This window comes from Lindgomyces ingoldianus (assembly GCF_010093535.1).
Source record: "Lindgomyces ingoldianus strain ATCC 200398 unplaced genomic scaffold BDR25scaffold_7, whole genome shotgun sequence".
NCBI classification, from domain to species: domain Eukaryota; kingdom Fungi; phylum Ascomycota; class Dothideomycetes; order Pleosporales; family Lindgomycetaceae; genus Lindgomyces; species Lindgomyces ingoldianus.
Genome location: NW_022985168.1, coordinates 1598999 through 1617148, shown reverse-complemented (window position 1 = coordinate 1617148; position 18150 = coordinate 1598999). Strand labels below are relative to the sequence as shown.

The window sequence follows — 18150 nt, the reverse complement described above, 5'->3', positions numbered from 1 at the left end:
ATCCCTGTGAACAAGACATAGTGTGCAATAATACCACAATTTACCCCATCAAGTTCAACGTCCCTCTTAGATTAGCGCATTAGACAAGTACGTCCTACTGTCGTCAGAGTGGCGATCATGGCGATGAGAGAGGCTCCAAAATCGAATGGTGGGGCAGATGAGAAACATGACATGAGTAATTAGCTTCCTATACGAAAAAAGCGCGATGCCGACAAAGGCTTGGCACCTTCATTCAGCAGTTACACAGGGAGACTTTCCACCATCCCTTCACAATCCTAGCCCATCATCTCCGCCTATCTCCCCATTCTCTACCTCTCCCGCCCAAGCCTATTCTCCCAACTCCCCAACCACCTAAATCCCCTACAAACGTCCTTTAAATCCCCCAACGCCTGATTCACAGCTCCTTCCCCCTCTCCATCCTCTAGCCGCCGTCCCTTGATCTCAACAAAGAAAATATAATTCCAGTTCTCGGTGCCACTGGGTCGTGTGTTTATAGATGTGAGATTAAGACCGTATTTTTCGAAAACCGAGAGAGAATGTGCGAGAGCGCCCGGGTTGTTGTGGTCCACGGTAAAGGAGATAAGAGATTTGTAATTTTGCTTGCCGTCGAGGTCATTGTCTTCGCTTGTGTTGGCATGGACATCTCTCGTTAGGTGTTCAGACGAAGGTATAGCCGTAGCCACCGTAGCGGTATTTATCGTTGTATCAGGGTGTTCTGATATCCCATTGGCGGCGGTGGTGGCCCTCCCAATAACAAAAAACCTTGTCTCATTATCACCCCTATCCTCGATCCCCCTTGCCAAAATCCCCAACCCATGAATCCTAGCCGCGATCCCACTACTAATTGCCGCACTCTCCCCACTCCCATCGCCCGCCACAATCTCCGCTGCTCTCGACGTCGAACTCACATCCAGCCGCTCTACACCCTTTAAATATGTATTCAAGAACGACTTACACTGTCCCCAGGCCTGGGGGTGGGAATACAGTCTCTTGATTCCCCGGAGATCGCCGATGGGGCGGGCAGAGGGCTTGGTGGGGAGGGGGTTTAGGATGGTGGGAGTTACGGCACCAGAGGAGAGGGGGGATTCGATTATTGCTCCTAAGCCTGTGTGAATGCCAATCCCGACCCCAACCCCGTGATTCTGACTCTGATCCTGCTTCTCCCCCTCATTCTGACCCGGCGTGCTCGGCCCTCCCCCAAATTTCCCCTGATTTCCCAAAAGACAATGCTTCACCTTAACGTACGCTTCTCCGCAGACGAGAATATCAGGGTACTTGCTGTTTAAGTCTGCGAAGAGGTCTAGGGTGAAGACTACGGAGCCGTTGGTGGAGTTTTCGAAGGGAACGACGCCACGGTATGCAGTGGAGTTTTGGACGGCGTTGAAGACATCTTCGATAGTTATTTGGGGGGAGAGGTCGTAGGCAGCGGAGGGGAAGTTGTCGATGGTGGCCTGGGCAGGGAGGTTAGAAAGGAAAGCGGGAAAGAGATTGAAAGGAGAGAAAAGGGGAGGGATTAGGAGGAGCAGACTGGCGGAGACTGGAAAGACTGGAAATAAAAAGCTAGAGAAAATGATTGAAATAGACTGGTTTACGACAATAGAAATGCGGACGAACCAAAGCACACACCTACCTGATGCGTATAACTCGCCTTAGGACCCAAGAAAGCCACAACAGGCTTCTCTTCCGTCATCTTTTCTCCCTCAGATTTCCAGCGACTGTTTTGTTGATGGTCGGTCAAGTGACGTGAAGAATTTGAGTCGGGAAACGTTAACTTTCTGGCATCGGCTTCTATCTCGGGAATGTAAAACACACTTGCGCCCTGTTCACAAGCACTCGACCCATACTTTATCTCTTATTGAACAGAAACATAGAGTCTTATCCGTATAGACAGAGGACATTCAGTAAGAACGGTGCTGGTGATTCCAAATCTGAGATTTCATGCAAACTGCGATATCGGTAATTTATGCCCCGCAATGCTCACGACATCGCACAAAACACATAGGGTCTCGTCAACCAATCCGATCTCGGAAACAATTTAATCAGCTTGATTTAAATGAGTGACTAGCTGAGTAACTAATGAAGCACATAAAACATTCTGATCCCCCGTTGTCCCATTCGGGCTTGCTGTACGAAGTTGATCGCGAAAGAGTAGATGATTAACCATTAACCATTGCTGCGCATCCTGAATTCGTTGACCATGATTAGGTCTTGTTCCTCAGAGAGCGATTTGGACAGACTACTTGATCGATTGCAAGTCCACCGCCTCTCCAGCGAAACAAGAGTGGGTCGAGCATAAGAATAGGCATGCCATCTACCTGCGGATCGCATTAGCTTAAGGCTCTCCAGCTATAGTGCAGACTCTAGCTACCTTGCAAACTCTTCATCCGCACTCCCATTTACAACCTGGAGAGGCGAAGCGTCATCGTCTCGGCCTCTTCTTCCACGTTCATGACAGACGCGTCTTGGTACACTTCTTCGCGGGCATCGGACATCCCTCGGCTCGACGCGTGGAGCTGGGGGGCCTCTGCCTCGCGGTTGGCGAGGGCGCTTAACCGTCAATCATCGTAGAATTCATCTTCATCGTCGTCATACTCGGCGAGTTGTTCAAAGTTGACCTTATAGCGGAGGATGGCCCCGATGCCACCAAAGCCTTTCACGAACTGGTTGCCTTCGGAGGAGCGGTCGGAAACGAACTCGAGCGTGGCACCAAAGTCTCGGTATTTCTCGGCCAGCCATTCTAGGAACGGCATCTGGTCCACGACTTCCATCTCCTGGCCAGTCTCCTTGTCCATGAAGAGCGACCGGTCCGCCTCCTGGGTCTTGGTGGTGTGGAGAATGATTTCAGAGCCCTCGGAGCTCTTGAGGGTCCAGCGAATGATCTCCAGGTTCTCAAACACAATCAGCGTCTCGGCGGCACCGAGCTCCAAAGCTTTCAAGGTGTCATCCACACCATAGCAAACCTTGCCCGAGTCTTGCGAGATTTCGTCAAAATACTTGTTGATGAGCTTCTTCTCCTGGATGAACTTGACATTGCTGAGAGTTTCCGAAGACAGCTCGATCGCCTGGTTGAAGCCATTTTCGCCTCCGTAGGAGACGTCCACGACCTTGATGACCTTGGATTGCAGACGCCCATCGAACATGTCTGATTGATTCAGGTCATTCTTGAAGTCAGCGGAACCTGCCAAGATGAGACCCGCCACGTTGACCTTGTCGTTTGAGATGAAGTTCTGGACCGCCAGCTCAGCAACCTTGCGAACATAGTTGTGACGTTTCTCTTCTCGCAAACGGGCGAAACGTAGGGCGGACTGACCACCACGACCATGCTTCTTGGGCAGGTCAACCGAGAATCTATTTAGTTAGAATCCAACAGCTGGCTTCTTGTCACGTGTACTCACTTGTGCACGACATCACGGGTGTTGCCAGAAAGCGTGCCAAACAGAGCCCCATTTCCGTCCATGATGATGAAACCGAACTTCTGGTCCGATTCCAGCAGCTCGCTCAACGCTTCGGTGTGGAATTTGTTGTCGCAGAGGTAGAGCGATGTGTTAATTGGCTTGAAAGGTTCGAAGTCAATGTTGATTTTGCGCTCCTTGCCCTCGCTGGTGATGATTTCACCACAGTAGACGACAAGGCCATTTGGCGGGACTTTGGAGTACAGCTTCAGGCGCTGCTGGGTCGAGGTGATGGCGGAAAGGACAGACAAGCGGTTAACGCGAGACTTAATGTTGGACGCGGTACCCTGGGCAGGTCAGTTGATGGCGACTTCCAGATTTGGCATTTTGACGTACAAACTCTTCGGCCAACATCTTCGCGGCACGGGACACCTGGTCCTTGGGCGCTACACACGGTGAGTCAGGCTGTTTCGCGCCAAGAACTCCATGATATACGTACGGATGATGAGCGAGATCATGCTGGTGCCATTGCCACGAGCAGCCTCAAGACGCTTGATGAGCTTCTTGACCTTCCAGATTTCGATGTTCTTCTCTGCTTCATTTCCCTGAGGCGCCGACATGATTGCGGGTGTGAAGGCTTGTCTTCAGCTGGGAGACGCGGGGTGTACCTGGCGGGGCAGAGAATTTTGTGTGTGGAGGGGCGGCCGAAAAGAGAAGGCCGACCTTGCGGCGGGGACTGCGTCGAGGAAGCTGCAAAATGGAGGAGCAGCAGGAGGGTGCTGTCGAGGGGGATATATTGCTGTAGAGAAGGAGCGTCACCGCGCGACAACGAGATTTTGACTGCAGATGTGGGCTGTGCGACGCTGGCCCATTCACACGAATCCCCCCGGCAGCCTTCGAAGCCGCAGCCTGCCAAGAGGAATGTTTTCATAACGCCAAACTTACGGTCAGCAGCCAATCACAGCGCTATCCCCCGTCGTTATCGATGTTCTCAATGCCGAGCGCCACATCTCCATCGTGCTTCCCCAACCCACCCTCCCGTAGGTCTGGTCTGCTTGGTGATGTCGCGGGGCTGCACACCCTCCCTCGTGATGTTATCTCCCGAACTACGCTCCCATCGTTCGATCTCGCCGTGAAACATATAAGCTCAGTGATCTCCGCTACTGCAATGGCCATTCGTCGGCGGTTTCTCTCCCACATAGACCCTGTCCACCGATGATAGCCACCCGTCGCTATCCCAAGTAGCTCCCGCCCCAGAGCCGCCAGGCCACAGAATTTGATCCAAATTCTCTGCCTTTCTCTCCCTGCTCTCCTCTTTGCCTCCTTTACTTCCTTTGCCTTCTTCTGTGTCTGTTGCGTGCGTGTGTTGTACTTACCATGGACATCAAGGGAAAGCAGCCTTCGACATGGGACGAATACGACCGAGGCCACAGAGGCTCGATGGACTCGACTGGCACTACGGGGAGTCGTGTGCAGTGGGACGACGATGTTGAGAGGCGCCTCAGCCAGCGGAGCTCTGTTGTCGGGGGTGGCTCCCCCGCCAGACATGGTGAGGGCCATCTTCGACGTCGAAGGTAGGAAGAGGCCTACTAAGCAGCTTGAGCTTCTCTCTTTGTGCAAAAGAAGCGTGACAAGCTTGGGCTGATGTTTTGAACCCCAGGTCTTCAATGTCCATGCGAATCAACGCCTTACGAGACGCCGGCGGAGTCAACAGCTTGAACAACTTTGCTCGATCTTGGCAGCGCGCTGCTGGATTCTTCGAGATCACGCCTGTCCGGCCAAGCTTTCGCATGGAACAAGGCGACGAGCGACAAGACTTCCCGCGGTCCGGCCTATCGGCTCCCGACCATCGATCGCTCCTGCGCGCAGCATTCGAGACTGAGGGAAGGCGCCCCTCAGACAACGTGATTGAAGACGAGGAACATGGTGCCCCCACCGAAGAATCACTTCTCTTGCCCTCCGCTGTAGAACACCGATTAAGTGCCAAGAGGTCACATCGCGATGAGAGTATATTCAGCATTGAACCATCGCTGGCGTCACCTTTTGGCGGAAGCTATGGCACCTCGTATGGGAGTCTCGCTGCCCGTGTCAATGAGTCTTCCATGCGCCATGCGGGGAGACTGTTCACTGAGCAGCAGATGAAAGGCGTGACCGAGCCAGACCAAGAGCGTGAACCGCTTATCGTCAAGCAAATTGAGGAAGACGGCCAGCTAATCAATGTCGTGGTCGGCCAGTCCACTCTTCCCCAAACCATCTTCAATTCGGTCAATGTCCTCGTCGGCGTGGGTCTTCTTAGCTTGCCCCTTGCCCTGAAATACTCGGGCTGGGTGGTTGGTCTCATTTTCCTCTTCTTTTCTGCCATTGCTACCTCCTACACCGCTAAGCTGCTTGCTAAGTGTTTGGACGTCGACAGCTCGCTCATCACTTTCGCCGATCTTGCTTACGTCTCCTTTGGTAATGGCGCGCGGATTGCTGTCAGCATGCTCTTCACAGTGGAGCTGGTCGCGACATGCGTCGCTCTCGTGGTTCTTTTCGCCGACAGCATGGACGACCTGATTTCGGGCTGGGGCGTGGTTGCATGGAAGATTGTCTGTGGCATCATTTTAGTACCACTAGGTTTTCTTCCGCTGCGGGCCTTGTCATTTACCTCAGTTCTCGGCATTATGTGCTGTTTTGGCAGTAAGTATCCGCCTGCCAATCACGGCCTCATCCTCGACCCAATCATGTCCTGATGCTAACCGAACTGCAGTCGTGATCGCTGTATGGGCCGACGGTGTCATCAAGCCTCACCAACCTGGCTCTCTTCGCGAGCCGGCGACACAGTACCTCTTTCCCTCAAACTGGCTCACCATTCCACTCTCGTTCGGTCTCCTCATGTCACCATGGGGGGGCCATAGTGTCTTCCCCAACGTCTACCGCGACATGCGCCATCCCTACAAATACCGAAAAGGTGTCAATATTACGTACATCATCACTTTCCTCATCGACCTCGGCATGGCCTGCGCGGGCCTCCTCATGTTCGGCGACGGTGTCCGCGACGAAATCACCAGCAACATCTTCCTTACTAAAGGCTACCCCAAGGCTCTCTCCGTTTTCATAGCCATCTGCATCGCCATCATCCCGCTCACCAAAGTACCTCTAAACGCCCGCCCCATCACCTCTACGCTCGAAATTCTCACCGGTCTCGATAACCGCTCCCTTGCTGCTTCGTCCTCACTAAACGGCATGTCCGGCATGAACCGCGGACTTTTGAAATTCTCCCTGCGTATTCTGACCACTGTTGTATTTGTCGTTATTGCGATTGTGTTCCCGTCTTTTGATAGGATTATGACGTTGTTAGGTAGTGTGGCATGTTTTACGATTTGTCTTATCTTACCGTTGGCGTTTCACTTGAAGCTTTTTGGGAAGGAGTTAGGGAGCGGGGAATGGTGGATGAATTGGGGGATGATTGTCGCATGTTCGATTATGGCGGTTGTGAGTACTGTATTTGCCTTTTTTCCGAAGGAGATGATTGGAGCCGCGTGAATGAAGATGGGCTTTTTAAAATGGGCAAGGAAGTCCACAGAGTAGAAGAAAGAGCAGGGAGGAGTACAGAGAGAACAAGAGGATGGAGATTGAGATTGAGTCTTGGAGAAGGAAGGGACAATATCTCATTTGGTATTTTGGAAAGCTCGCATACATTGGGCCAGCTTATTGTTATCCCTTGAATCCCCTGTTCCTCGTGTTGACCATCGGACCTTTAGCTAATGATAATATTTCACTCCGCTTGCTCTCAAAACTGCAAACCTCCCGTGTTAAACAACTGACCGAGAAGGTGAACATTTCTTGGGCTGACTAATCATCGGCCAAATGCCCGACCTCCGTTCTGCTACAAGACGAAATTCTCAAAGCTCCATTTCTATTGACAACATCATCAAACGATTCGAACAGGGCCACAGCACACCGCCCGCCCTACGCACTCACCGCCTCCCCTCTCACTCTCCCGCCGATCCAGCACCAGCACAAGTAAAGGTTCAGAGACAGAATGGATATCAGTGCCTCATCGCAAATCGGCGCAAACCTCGACGTCACCAAACTCAGCGATAGGGACAAACAGGAACTGCAGCAGTTTGTTGTTAACGAGAGCCAGAAGGCTAGGATACAAGCTTGTATGTAGTCCCAGATACTTCCCTCTAGCACCTCTCGCCCATTCCCTCTCAGCTAACCAATTTTATTCCCTGACCGTCCCTTCAATTCCCTCCCCACCATACATACCCAACCCCCTATGTCCTCGTACCTACCCATCTCACTAACCCACCCACCCCCTCAACCGCTCCAGAAACCTAAACATTTCGCACCGCACCCGCTAACAACTCGGGGTACATTTCCAGCAATCCACTCATTAACCGACACCTGTTTCCGCAAATGCATACCCACAGGTACCGTGAAAAAGGGCAGCCTGGATAAATATGAGGAACCCTGTATTAAAAACTGCGTGGATCGGTTCCTGGACGCGAATTTGGTCGTGCTGAGGGAGTTGGAGAGGATGAGGCAGTAAACTCCCTCCCCGTCCCAACATCGATGCGAGAACAGCGACGGTCGAGCCCACGGGTTGGCTGGGAGCAGTTCCTCTGACTGTAGCTGTTGCGATTAGTTGGCAGAGCGGATGGATATATTCGTAGGTGTGGACTGGTGGATGGACTACGCGCAAATGATATACACGCGCACACACAGAAGAGAGAGGGAGGGAGGAACAGCACACATGTAATGTACGATATAAACCGAGGCACACGTTGGGTTAGACATGTATAATGCCGCTTTCGGCTATGGCCGTGGTGGAAAGCCCTAGTTAGATCTCCATTCTGTATGATAGTGAAAAGTTACTCGAAGACAGTACTATGCCTCTGTCGGCGAAACTCAATGATGGTGGTGATGACGAACTATCCAACGCGAAGTTATTGTGCACATTGCTTGCAATGAGGGCTTGGGAGCCGTTTGTTCTTCTAGATAAGTGAACGTCACGAAAGGAAGATTATTTCACAATCAACGAAGAATTTGTGGTACACATCACGTAAACAAGTCAATCCATAGTTGGGCACCATGTAGGATCTTGATTCCCGTCATCAATTGACTACAAGGAAGCCCACAAACGCCATGCATATGCTTGCGCTTTTCCATCCCATCCCAGATAAATCCCAGGTATTCGAATGCAGAAATCTCTCTCTACTCCCACATTCCCCTCAATCCATAGCTTTGTCCATCTAGACAATCGCCAACTTCGTCGCAGCAATATCTAGGGCATCGACATCGGCCGTAAGTCTCGCAAACGCCTTCTTCGTCCCATCCGGTCGAATCAGAGTGTTGATCTTAACGCAGCTGACATCGTACTGCTTCTTGAGGGCGGCGGCGATCTGACGCTTGTTGGCCTTGGTGTCGACAATGAAGACGAGCGTGTTGTTTTCTTCGATCTTCTTCATTGCGGATTCTGTGTTCAGTGGGTGAATGAGGATCTTGCCGGCGTCGAGGCGGGGTTGGTGCGGGATTGAGCGACGGGGATATTTGGGTGCGCGGCTAGGGAGGGTGTTAGTGCTTGTTGTTGTCGTGGTATTTCTCCATTGCTCGTGCTAATCGTCGTGTGGTCCAGGCCACTGGACGTCGACATACACACAGAGCGACAAGAACCAAATATTTTTTACATACCTCAGTTCCAGCGTCTTAGGGCGATGAAAGCTCGTACTCTTGCGCACCTTGCGGACCTTATGCGAGTTGACCTTTACTCTCGTTAATACACGCCCGTATTACTCGTGAGAAGTAAAAGCCGTCAGAGATGCGGTTCTGACACGCCTTGTAGGTCATGAGGAAGGGGTGTTCCTTACGCCGCGCAGAGCTGCTTTGGCAGCTGCGTTGGCCTGCTTGCCGGCCTTGCTGGGCTTTCCGCCTGGTGTCTGTTAGCAATTTTCATCACGAGAGAAAGGAGAATAGAGGGGGTTGAAGTGTTGGGGGATATCATTGGAGATGGGGATAGGGGAGGGAGACTGAGTTCGTACCCTTCTTGGTAGTCTCTTTTGGCGGCATGGCGATGTCGTTGTCGTGTCAGGTCGTGAGGTTGGAGAGAAAGTCCGCGAGGGACCTGTGGTTGTGCGGTGTTGAAATTCGCTTAAGGACCCAAACCCAGACTAGCACCTCATTCAAATATCGAAGTCTCCAACCTGTGCCCTCACCACTCAAGCCATGCGATATACGGCGCAGCGCCTATGGCGGTCAAAAAGCGCCAGAAGGCTCTTTCTAGTGGACGGCCTCCTATCAGCAAGAAGAACCTTGAAGGAGGATCATTGAGTGCAAAGGCAACGAGAAATATCATCCGTACCCATCATCGGCTTCACAAGGAACACGCAGCAGCCTTAAAGAGGGGAGACAAAACTCTCGCTGCGCATCTAGAAGACGCAATTGAGGGGAATGGTGGTCTAAAAGTCTACCAAGCGGCGAGCAAGCAAGGCCAATCCAAATCCCGCGGAGGCGACTCGAGCAAAATCCTTGTGAACTGGCTCCAGCACAACGGTATCATCAAGAGCAACATCCGCGTGCAGAAAGATAGCAAAGAACCAAAAAAGGCACCCTACAGGTTGCTAGAGGTTGGAGCCCTGTCCAGTGAGAACGAAATCTCTAAGTTCCCGGATATCATTAAAGTTACGCGCATCGATCTCAACAGCCAGGGCCCCGGCATCACGCAGCAAGATTTCATGAAACGGCCTTTGCCGGAAGCACCGGAGGAGTTTTTCGACATCGTTTCTCTCTCCCTCGTGCTTAATTACGTCCCCGACCCCGCACAACGAGGCGAGATGCTGAAACGCATCACCCAGTTCCTGCGTGCTCAGGAACAGCTGCAATCACCAAGCCAGGCTCACAATATTTTCCCGGCTCTATTCTTTGTTCTACCGCTACCTTGTGTGGCAAATTCGAGGTACTTGGATGAGAACAAATTAGTACAGATAATGGGAAACCTAGGTTTTACATTGCGAGAGCGGAAGAATACTGCTAAGTTATGCAATTATTTATTCACGTTGAGTGGGAAGGGCAATAGGTTCAAGTCTAAGAAAGAGATGATAGGCGATTCTCGTACTATGAATAATTTCTGCATTGTGATAGATTGAAGAAGGTGGCAACTTGAGCTCATCAAAAGCACAGCAATAGGCCGGTTTAAGACAACGTCGCTTTCATAGGAAACAATATATGTGCATGCCTAAAGGGATGTCCTTAATATCCTACGAAGATCCAGTCTTCCCAAGTCCTACGCGGAGACACTTTTATGCCGGAAATATTCAAAAACCTAATTGTGCAACTATCTCACCTATTTATTGAGAACAAGACCTCAGACTAGGATGCTAGCTCCCCAAAAAGCCTCAAAATCACAAAGAAATTTCCTGTCAGCTATTCCAAAGAGGATGAAGTTCCTGCTGTACAGCCGTTTCTTAGCTAGGCTTTCTACGAGATATCGTTATCGATCGGCATCCCATCTTTTCAAGACATACGCTAGCTACATTCGCCTCACGCCAACCATGTACTAGATCCTTAGATGCAATTAGCTCCACCAATCAGCTCTGTTTTACTTCAATTCATCATGGAGCTGCATATGGGGGATGGAGTAGCTAGTTCGCCTGAAGTACAGTACTTTTGCGGCAAAGATTCTAACGTACTATCAGTCCCTGACGAAGATGGAACTTTGAAATAATATAAAATGCGGCTTGGATTTTCGCAATACTGAAAGAATCCCCAAAAGCCACCGTTTAGCTGACACAAGTTCCTCCGCCATCTACCATGGCGCTCAAACACACTCAGCGAAACCCATATCCACGGGGGAGGAAGCATCGAAGCTCCTCACAGAACTAGGCAATATTATGTTTGAAAGAATCGATAGCGGCTAGATGGAGAGAAATAGGGCCATTAGGTCAAACAAAAAGCCCATAACGGCGCCTGAAGATCTGGTGAATCGAGCAACCAAGCTGATTTCAGGATACGGTTATAGTCTCGCTAGCCATTTTCTCTAGCATGTTATGTTGATAACTTCTCACATCACGTTGGGATTGAATTTATTTGCTCTGATCGGGGTGTACGAGAATGGGCTTCATCGACGTAGTTCGCAGAGACTACTAGAGGGCTAGAGGGAGGAATTGCTGCTTTGTTCGTACGCGAGAATATATGCTACTGCAGACACATAATAAGATAATACGGCTGGCATGCTTGGTATCATAGCGTCCATAGACTTCGTGGAAGGAACTGGCGAAGGTCTCTGGAGTGCATAAGAAACTATACAAGCCGTGGCCTCCCCACCCATCGCCGCAAGGCATTGATTCGTGTAAATCCGCATCCTCCAGAATGAAAACACTTCCTACCACGTCCCTATCTCCGTCCCCATCTCCAGATCCAAACCTTCAAAACTTAGGAAGCCCATCAAGCTTCGACATCCTAATCACCTCCGTAAAACCTCCCAAATATCTCTCTGAACCCTGCCGGGCCCTCCCCACCAAGCCCTACAACAGCCTCATCCAATACACCAACTAAGAAGCTATGAGTATTGGATACTCGAGACTATATACTCACGAATGTATTCCGCTAGATATGGGGATAGTCGAGATCCAGGTAGGGTTTGGTCTTACGATGATGGCTGTCAATGAGGGGGGAAAGGGGTTGAAGACAGCGGAGATGGCTGGTGTAAGGTGCGGAGTTTAGGGTTCTGGAGCCTTGGGAGCATATGGATGCTAACGAGACTGTGGCGGTGGAGGTTGCGGTGTGGTTATAGATAGTATAGGAGGTAGGGAAGGCGGTTTAGTGGTGGCGAAGGTTGCTGGGAACATGAAATCCGACTACGGATTGGGTGAACTAGGATGACACGTATTAGCAGACTCAAACTTTCATGTTATACCGGCGCCAAACGAATATCAAGTCAAATCCCCCTAGGCCGTGATTGATAGTGTCCATGCTTTCGTCAGAAACGCGGTTCTGGTCCCAAAATCCTCTGCTCAGCACCACCCGAAACAAGAGGCCGGCGCCAGGAATCTAACGAAGTATCAGGATCCGTTATACTATAATTACGACGGCATCCTTACCGAACCTGGGTCCACACTCCCTCGTCAGCAGCCCATTCACCCACATTATGGAAATATCGAACCTTTATTCGCGTCTCTCATCCTCTTGAGAGGGCTCAAGGGCGTTTCGCAAAGCATTTGCATACAGTGAGGAAGTGCCCCTGAGCCCAACTGAGAGGATGGGTGGCGTGATGGAGGGTTGGCAAGGTGTCGGAAGTGAGTGAATGGGCTGCGGACGAGGGAGGTGTATTCTGCCACTGAAATACACCGACGGGGGGAACTTAGGGATGGTGGTAAGGGGGAGTGATTTGGAGGGCGAGTGTTGAATGTTGCGTTGGCTTTCTACAATAGCAGGGGCCGCACTAGAGATCAAATCTAAGTTCACCACCTCATTCCTAATTCGGACCCGGGCTCTTAGCGGACGCAAACCAGGACGGGGAATGGATTCCGTGCGTTCTGCCACTAAACTGTACGGTCGGGTTTATGAAGTGTGGTTGTAGAAGGCTTGGGCTAAGGATGTTGATATTGGTTGGTATGGGTTGTGGGTTGATGAGATGACTTTGAACGACGGTTGAGATAGGCTGTGACCAAGAATGAAGGAAAAGGAGAAGGAGGCTGGAGGCCAGCAGGCAGAGTTTATACTTCCTGCAGACTCAGACACAGTGGAACATTGAGGCGTGTTTGGAAGGGTCACCTGTGCCACCTTGGCATCGCTCAAATGGGGTGTCTCACGTGACTATTCTCTACAAGAGGCTTAGCACCTCGTAGCTGAAGCTTGCTCGGGCCAAGGCCCACCGTGTCAACCCTCACAGCCCCAACGCGCGAAACAGCTCTCACGGTGTTTCATCAGGATTGCAATCCGTCCGCCCTAATGCATTGTGCAGGTTGACATCCAATGACCTTAATAAGGCATTCCCTTTCGTCTAGGTGATAGATTGTTGCCTGGGGAACCTTCTTCCTGCTCCTCTTCCGATCGCTCAATATGGCTTCAATCCCACATAGCAGGCCAGTCCATCGGCAAGTCAAGACCTGCACAGAATGTAAACAGGTCAAGGTAAGACCTTCTAATTCAGGAGGAGTCTCGCTAATCGTTTACAGCTCCGATGCGATTCAAGAGCCAAGTTTCCAGCACCTTGCTCAAGATGTCAAGTAAAACATTTACATTGCCTCGTGGACTCCTCATTTCGAAGGACACCGGCTCGAAGGTTTGTATCTCTAACTCAGCGTTCATCAATCAGCTTTCTGTTAGCTCATGCTTCTGACTTTTGGACAGAAGGGTCGAAGAGATGGCACGGGAGCTTGAGGCTTTAAAAAACCAACGAGGGGATGAAGGGGTGTTAAAGTCAACACCATCCTCGATGACCGATGAGCCCTTCCGTTCACCTGAACAACCTTCAAATATTTCATTCCGGCCTGTGTTCGATGAATCAGGATTAGACCTAGAGAACTTTCAACTCGGAGCTTTTGTGATTGATAAATCGATGGTTGTCGATTCCTTCAAGCTGTAAGTTTTGTCAAAAGTTCTTGAAGTTCGGATTTGGTGTATTCGCTGACATTAGTTTCCTCTGTGGATAGATTTGCCTCGCTGTTCTATCCTCATTTCCCAATTTTTGAGTCTTCCGTTACTATTGGCTCTATACATCAAGCATCTCCATTCCTTTTCTGGACGATCATTGCCATTGTCATGTCGCATGCGACCAGATCAATTCACGACGATCTGTGGAGTCTTATGAAGGAGCCTTATGTCGCAACTCTCAAATCCGAAATTTTGAAAGCGCCCATCCCACTCGATACCATTCAAGCCATTTCATACTTGATCATGTGGCCTTTGCCCTCCATCCGGCAGATTCAAGATCCAACCTGGTTGTATTGTGGAGTAGCCGTCAACGCTGCGCTTTACATGGGTATTCACAGCCCAAAGCCCGCTCGTTCACTGCGAGGTATTGGTGTCAAGCCAGGGTCGATGCAGGCAAGATCCAATACTTGGCTCGGGTGTTTTCTAAGTAGCGCCTCGTAAGTTTGTTTCATCAAATTTTCGAAGACGAGAAAACCTACTCATTCCATACACAGGCTCAGTATATTCCTCGGTCTTTCACCCCTTATCGATAGCACCACGGATCTAAATACGATCGAAAAGTTTGTTCGAGAACCTTCAGTTCAACGAGAATTTGCATATCAAGTCATGGTCCACCATACTCTTGCAAAGTTCACAAACATTCTAGCGAATGATACGAACGGACCCATCAATCACTCTCTTGTTGAGCTCATAGACGGCGAGCTGGACGCGCTGCAGACAAGATTCCCTACTGACTGGACACCCAGGACTGAATTCAACGTTTTGGTTGCCAAACTACAACTCTACACGATGACCATTGTACGAACGCAATCCGATCCTGCGTCTCACGATGTCCTCCTTAAACTTGGTTTCTCCGCCGCTCTTCGAATTGTGTATCTATCCAAGGAAAGTCTGCCTTACGTATCCGATGAGCATAACGACCTAAACCCCGCGTGGCTCCAAAGGAGCCTTCCGAAGAACTACTTCCGAAGCTTGATTCTTGCTGCTATTTTCCTTCTCCGCTACTTTGCTCTAAATAGTCGAGCTACGGCACAAGAACGCGAACTCGCTCGAAATCACGTAATCATCGTTCATGCCTACTTTAAGGAAGGCGCCACCAATGATACTCGAGATGAGAGGCTAAGAGCAGCAGCTCTTCTTGAGCACTTGGGTCAACAACAAGCTGTTGACATTGAGAACGCAAAACTCAGAATTGACAACCGCCTTGGAGCGTCGTTACTCTTTGATGCTATTTCGGAGAGTGCAGAGCTTCGAAACAAATCCGGCGAGGCAAGGGAGACTATACCAGATATAGTTAGCCACCCGCAAAAGAACTCATTCGATACAGCCACAAATGGAATCCAACTCTCGGTTGGGCTTGAGAATAAAATGGTGGAAGAATATGAGCCATTGGACTTTAGTCTCCCTCAGGACATTTGGGGAGACTCACTTTGGGACATGTTCGACTTTGGCATAGCTCCTTCACAACAGTAGTCGCCATAAGCCTGACCATTTGGACGGATGTGGAGGCTGAATGTTATATCGAGCCAGATACCACGAACAGAGCTCAAAGGTCAAGTAAGGCTTCCATTTACGGGTCTACCTAACCCCGAACCTGAATCCAGCGCTGAAGGAAACTTTCGGGGAGCTTCATATTCATCAATTCAATATAGTTTTGCGATCCGTGGACATCATTTTCCATGAAACCACCATTTGGTTCGGTCCTACCGTTCCTCATCCGAGGGATTGTTGCTTTGAAACCCATGGCTTGGTCGAAGAATCCGATCCAGATGATATCCTTCTCTTGCACATTGAGGAGCCTCGCTACCGCCCCCTTATTAAGAATATCTGACTCTTTGACCATTCGGTATACGTCTTCAGCGTCAAAGATGACATCGAATGTCAATTCGAATGGACCCGCATTTTTTGATCGAATGATACGAGCTAAGTCACCTAACGTCATTGGCATGTTAGTCTGATTAGTGGGCTTGCCGTTCTCGGGATAGACGTGCTCTTCTCTTGTTTTCCTTTTGGACGGTAGTGGACTATCCGCGGACGAAAAGCCATTGGTTGAAGGTACTTGTTGCCCTTTACCGAACGTTATAACGGTCTGGTAGAACAGCGGCCCCTCGTCGTCTGGTTGGATCCGGAGCTTTTCCTCGCCTTCGTTCAAAGCCATAAGATGGTAGATCGAGAACCTGGAGCAGGGACCCATTTCTACTTGCATCTTTCCGCCGATGCCGTACGCAAAGTTTCCTGCCCCGGCTTTCTGGTTTGGGTAGCTTGCATGCTTTCAGTCGTTAACTTCTTCCGTTTCACTTTACAGTCTTCGAGACCTACGATTGTGGCAACACGGGCCGCCGAAATGACGCTGGTTGCTAACGCTTGCGTAGATGCAAGTGCCTCACCGATGATAAAGATCTCCGAAGGTTGGCCGGCTGAAGCAGGCAATGCCGAGACTTGATCTTTCCCGTATAAGTGAAAGTCTAGCTCCCAAGTTCCTTCAGCTTCTTCGTGCTGTTCTCGGGCATACCATTTTACGTGCTCGAGAAACGCGTCGATTTGGCCGATCAAAATTGCTGCAACTTTATTAGCCTTTGAACCTACAACTGTGTTGCTATATTTGTGGGGGATGGATAAGAGTACTCACGGTCTCTTATACTACCCATATACATAGTACGATGTCCAACGACACACGCCGCCTCCAGCTTCACTTGGTATGGAATCCCAACGTCCCGAGAGAATTTGAAGGTACCACCTCTCACTCTAACCGTTCTTCCATCTTTCAACTGCTCATACTTCGCAGTAGTCAGGTCAAGATAGCCGCCAGGGCCATAGAGTAAATCAGGTCGACTTTTTTCATACAAAGTATGCGCAGCCACAGAAACAGGCGTGCAACGACTTTCGGGGGCCAAAGGAGTTACATCGAATGTGCCATCCTGGTAGATTGTAGCTTGTGCTGACCAGCTCTTGGGCGTTGCACACGAGGCTCCGCATTCCATTATCTTACCCATATGCGTGAACCCACCCCACAGCTTCTGGCCTTCCAGAGATGCTGCATCTTTAGGTTGTGCCTCGGCGATGTAAGCGGCATATGCAACATAAGGTGCAGGGTCGTACGCCCTGCCTCCCACGATAACGTTGAAATCTGGATTCGCCTTCATTGCGTCCACGAAAGGTTCAGGTCCCATCTGGGATGCAACACGAGGTGAAGATTCGATGTCTTCTTCTGTCAAGGCTGGCACAGCTGATCCGCAGCCGGTGATAGAGCCTGTGCGCAATCGATCAAGAATGAGCGACTTCTTGACTTCTGAGAAAATCCCAATGGTCTTCAATTGATAGTGTCTGGCGTGTGGTCAGCATATAGTTACTCGAGTAAAGACACAGGCCCCCGTACTCATTTCCTTTCTTCCCTGCGATCTCCTCAATAACGCCCAACATATCCCGAACATGGTCGTCACTTCCATCGCCACCCGCAGAACTAAAGATCAAGGGAACGTGGAACTTGTCGACTAGTTTCAGAAGCTTCGTCAGGTCGCGAACGTATGAGGGACGTGGGAGTAATGATTCTCCAAGTGCCAGCTTAGAAGGACCACTGTCTGTGGACCCAGAGTCCAGTATAAGCGCTGTTGGCACGTTTGTTCCCACGAGCTTTTCAAGGGCGGGAGTGACATGTTCTTCGAGAAATCCATAGCCAAGCATCCCAACTGGAGTGATAATGTGGCACAGAGGAGCCAGCTCATTCTGGCAATTTCCATTTTCGGACGACATATCCTCGACGACGATTTCTTTGGAAGGAGGAAGTATTGAAATATTCCAAGCCAAGTTTCAACCATTGTATATGAAAAGTCTTATATATGTTTCTTCCTTCATCTCCTCTCCGTCAAGTCCGAGTCTCCGAACAGTTAGGCCTCTTCCCGCGCATGACCGACGTCGCCATTAGAGGCGAGTTTCGGCGTCCCATGCGAGCTTCGCTTCTCCGCACGCACTCCCCAATTGCGAACTTCGTCCTCGACCCCGACAGTCGCTTTTCGCCCTAGCTCTGTCCAATCTAGATACGACGTGAGGCCGCGGTTGAGCCACAATAGAACACGTACCTTTCCGCAATCTGTGGTCATGGAAGGTATTAGCTGAGATCCAT

At 50.3% G+C, this 18150-nt stretch overlaps 9 protein-coding genes across 9 annotated transcripts; 4 read left to right on the top strand and 5 right to left on the bottom strand.

Annotated features, from left to right (window-relative positions):
* Positions 1 to 277: 277 nt before the first annotated feature.
* On the bottom strand, positions 278 to 1878 carry BDR25DRAFT_281363 (PDT-domain-containing protein). The gene is made up of 4 exons (XM_033687883.1): positions 1631 to 1878; positions 1178 to 1451; positions 684 to 1096; positions 278 to 599 (listed from the first exon to the last, which is right to left on the bottom strand). The coding sequence occupies exons 1-4, from the start codon at positions 1688 to 1690 to the stop codon at positions 309 to 311; spliced, it is 1038 nt and encodes a 345-aa protein (XP_033551240.1). The 5' UTR covers positions 1691 to 1878; the 3' UTR covers positions 278 to 308.
* A 677-nt stretch (positions 1879 to 2555) lies between these two features.
* BDR25DRAFT_215992 (eukaryotic peptide chain release factor subunit 1) lies at positions 2556 to 4012 on the bottom strand (the record flags this gene model as incomplete). The annotated part of the gene is made up of 4 exons (XM_033684860.1): positions 2556 to 3348; positions 3396 to 3739; positions 3789 to 3838; positions 3892 to 4012. 4 exons carry the CDS (start codon positions 4010 to 4012, stop codon positions 2556 to 2558), a joined length of 1308 nt encoding a protein of 435 aa, XP_033551239.1.
* Positions 4013 to 4435: 423 nt separating this feature from the next.
* On the top strand, positions 4436 to 7121 carry BDR25DRAFT_256263 (vacuolar amino acid transporter-like protein 1). Its single transcript, XM_033686399.1, has 3 exons — positions 4436 to 4966; positions 5053 to 6071; positions 6142 to 7121. Exons 1-3 carry the CDS (start codon positions 4770 to 4772, stop codon positions 6915 to 6917), a joined length of 1992 nt encoding a protein of 663 aa, XP_033551238.1. The 5' UTR covers positions 4436 to 4769; the 3' UTR covers positions 6918 to 7121.
* A 173-nt stretch (positions 7122 to 7294) lies between these two features.
* On the top strand, positions 7295 to 8261 carry BDR25DRAFT_256259 (uncharacterized protein). The gene is made up of 2 exons (XM_033686398.1): positions 7295 to 7540; positions 7763 to 8261. The coding sequence occupies exons 1-2, from the start codon at positions 7417 to 7419 to the stop codon at positions 7927 to 7929; spliced, it is 291 nt and encodes a 96-aa protein (XP_033551237.1). The 5' UTR covers positions 7295 to 7416; the 3' UTR covers positions 7930 to 8261.
* Positions 8262 to 8459: 198 nt separating this feature from the next.
* On the bottom strand, positions 8460 to 9474 carry BDR25DRAFT_301763 (uncharacterized protein). Its single transcript, XM_033689646.1, has 4 exons — positions 9419 to 9474; positions 9248 to 9309; positions 9072 to 9142; positions 8460 to 8942 (listed from the first exon to the last, which is right to left on the bottom strand). Exons 1-4 carry the CDS (start codon positions 9444 to 9446, stop codon positions 8633 to 8635), a joined length of 471 nt encoding a protein of 156 aa, XP_033551236.1. The 5' UTR covers positions 9447 to 9474; the 3' UTR covers positions 8460 to 8632.
* Positions 9475 to 9608: 134 nt separating this feature from the next.
* On the top strand, positions 9609 to 10522 carry BDR25DRAFT_332451 (uncharacterized protein; the record flags this gene model as incomplete). Its single annotated transcript, XM_033692752.1, has 1 exon — positions 9609 to 10522. Exon 1 carries the CDS (start codon positions 9626 to 9628, stop codon positions 10520 to 10522), a length of 897 nt encoding a protein of 298 aa, XP_033551235.1. The 5' UTR covers positions 9609 to 9625.
* A 452-nt stretch (positions 10523 to 10974) lies between these two features.
* Positions 10975 to 13685, bottom strand: BDR25DRAFT_392085 (uncharacterized protein; the record flags this gene model as incomplete). Its single annotated transcript, XM_033698183.1, has 20 exons — positions 10975 to 11017; positions 11080 to 11172; positions 11204 to 11289; positions 11324 to 11371; positions 11446 to 11491; positions 11558 to 11656; positions 11700 to 11768; positions 11808 to 11875; positions 11904 to 11934; positions 11970 to 12075; positions 12133 to 12232; positions 12279 to 12425; positions 12462 to 12537; positions 12601 to 12849; positions 12878 to 13069; positions 13108 to 13167; positions 13202 to 13259; positions 13292 to 13322; positions 13355 to 13483; positions 13551 to 13685. The coding sequence occupies 20 exons, from the start codon at positions 13683 to 13685 to the stop codon at positions 10975 to 10977; spliced, it is 1866 nt and encodes a 621-aa protein (XP_033551234.1).
* A 55-nt stretch (positions 13686 to 13740) lies between these two features.
* Positions 13741 to 15503, top strand: BDR25DRAFT_215847 (uncharacterized protein; the record flags this gene model as incomplete). Its single annotated transcript, XM_033684853.1, has 3 exons — positions 13741 to 13958; positions 14030 to 14467; positions 14525 to 15503. The coding sequence occupies 3 exons, from the start codon at positions 13741 to 13743 to the stop codon at positions 15501 to 15503; spliced, it is 1635 nt and encodes a 544-aa protein (XP_033551233.1).
* A 109-nt stretch (positions 15504 to 15612) lies between these two features.
* Positions 15613 to 17780, bottom strand: BDR25DRAFT_216478 (uncharacterized protein; the record flags this gene model as incomplete). The annotated part of the gene is made up of 4 exons (XM_033684875.1): positions 15613 to 16299; positions 16350 to 16588; positions 16660 to 17354; positions 17407 to 17780. 4 exons carry the CDS (start codon positions 17778 to 17780, stop codon positions 15613 to 15615), a joined length of 1995 nt encoding a protein of 664 aa, XP_033551232.1.
* Positions 17781 to 18150: the final 370 nt, after the last annotated feature.

Excerpts from the sequence above, each read along its gene's own strand:
- BDR25DRAFT_281363 (XM_033687883.1), bottom strand. The coding sequence starts at position 1,690 with ATGACGGAAGAGAAGCCTGTTGTGGCTTTCTTGGGTCCTAAGGCGAGT. Across the intron at positions 1,452-1,630 it reads AGGCGAGTTATACGCATCAG|GCCACCATCGACAACTTCCC; the intron begins GTAGGTGTGTGC and ends CTCCCTGCCCAG. Across the intron at positions 600-683 it reads CAACGATAAATACCGCTACG|CAAAATTACAAATCTCTTAT; the intron begins GTGGCTACGGCT and ends CTCGACGGCAAG.
- BDR25DRAFT_256263 (XM_033686399.1), top strand. The coding sequence starts at position 4,770 with ATGGACATCAAGGGAAAGCAGCCTTCGACATGGGACGAATACGACCGA. Across the intron at positions 4,967-5,052 it reads GGCCATCTTCGACGTCGAAG|GTCTTCAATGTCCATGCGAA; the intron begins GTAGGAAGAGGC and ends TTTGAACCCCAG. Across the intron at positions 6,072-6,141 it reads CATTATGTGCTGTTTTGGCA|TCGTGATCGCTGTATGGGCC; the intron begins GTAAGTATCCGC and ends ACCGAACTGCAG.
- BDR25DRAFT_256259 (XM_033686398.1), top strand. The coding sequence starts at position 7,417 with ATGGATATCAGTGCCTCATCGCAAATCGGCGCAAACCTCGACGTCACC. Across the intron at positions 7,541-7,762 it reads GAAGGCTAGGATACAAGCTT|CAATCCACTCATTAACCGAC; the intron begins GTATGTAGTCCC and ends GTACATTTCCAG.
- BDR25DRAFT_301763 (XM_033689646.1), bottom strand. The coding sequence starts at position 9,446 with ATGCCGCCAAAAGAGACTACCAAGAAGG. Across the intron at positions 9,310-9,418 it reads AAAAGAGACTACCAAGAAGG|GCGGAAAGCCCAGCAAGGCC; the intron begins GTACGAACTCAG and ends AACAGACACCAG. Across the intron at positions 8,943-9,071 it reads CCTAAGACGCTGGAACTGAG|CCGCGCACCCAAATATCCCC; the intron begins GTATGTAAAAAA and ends CACCCTCCCTAG.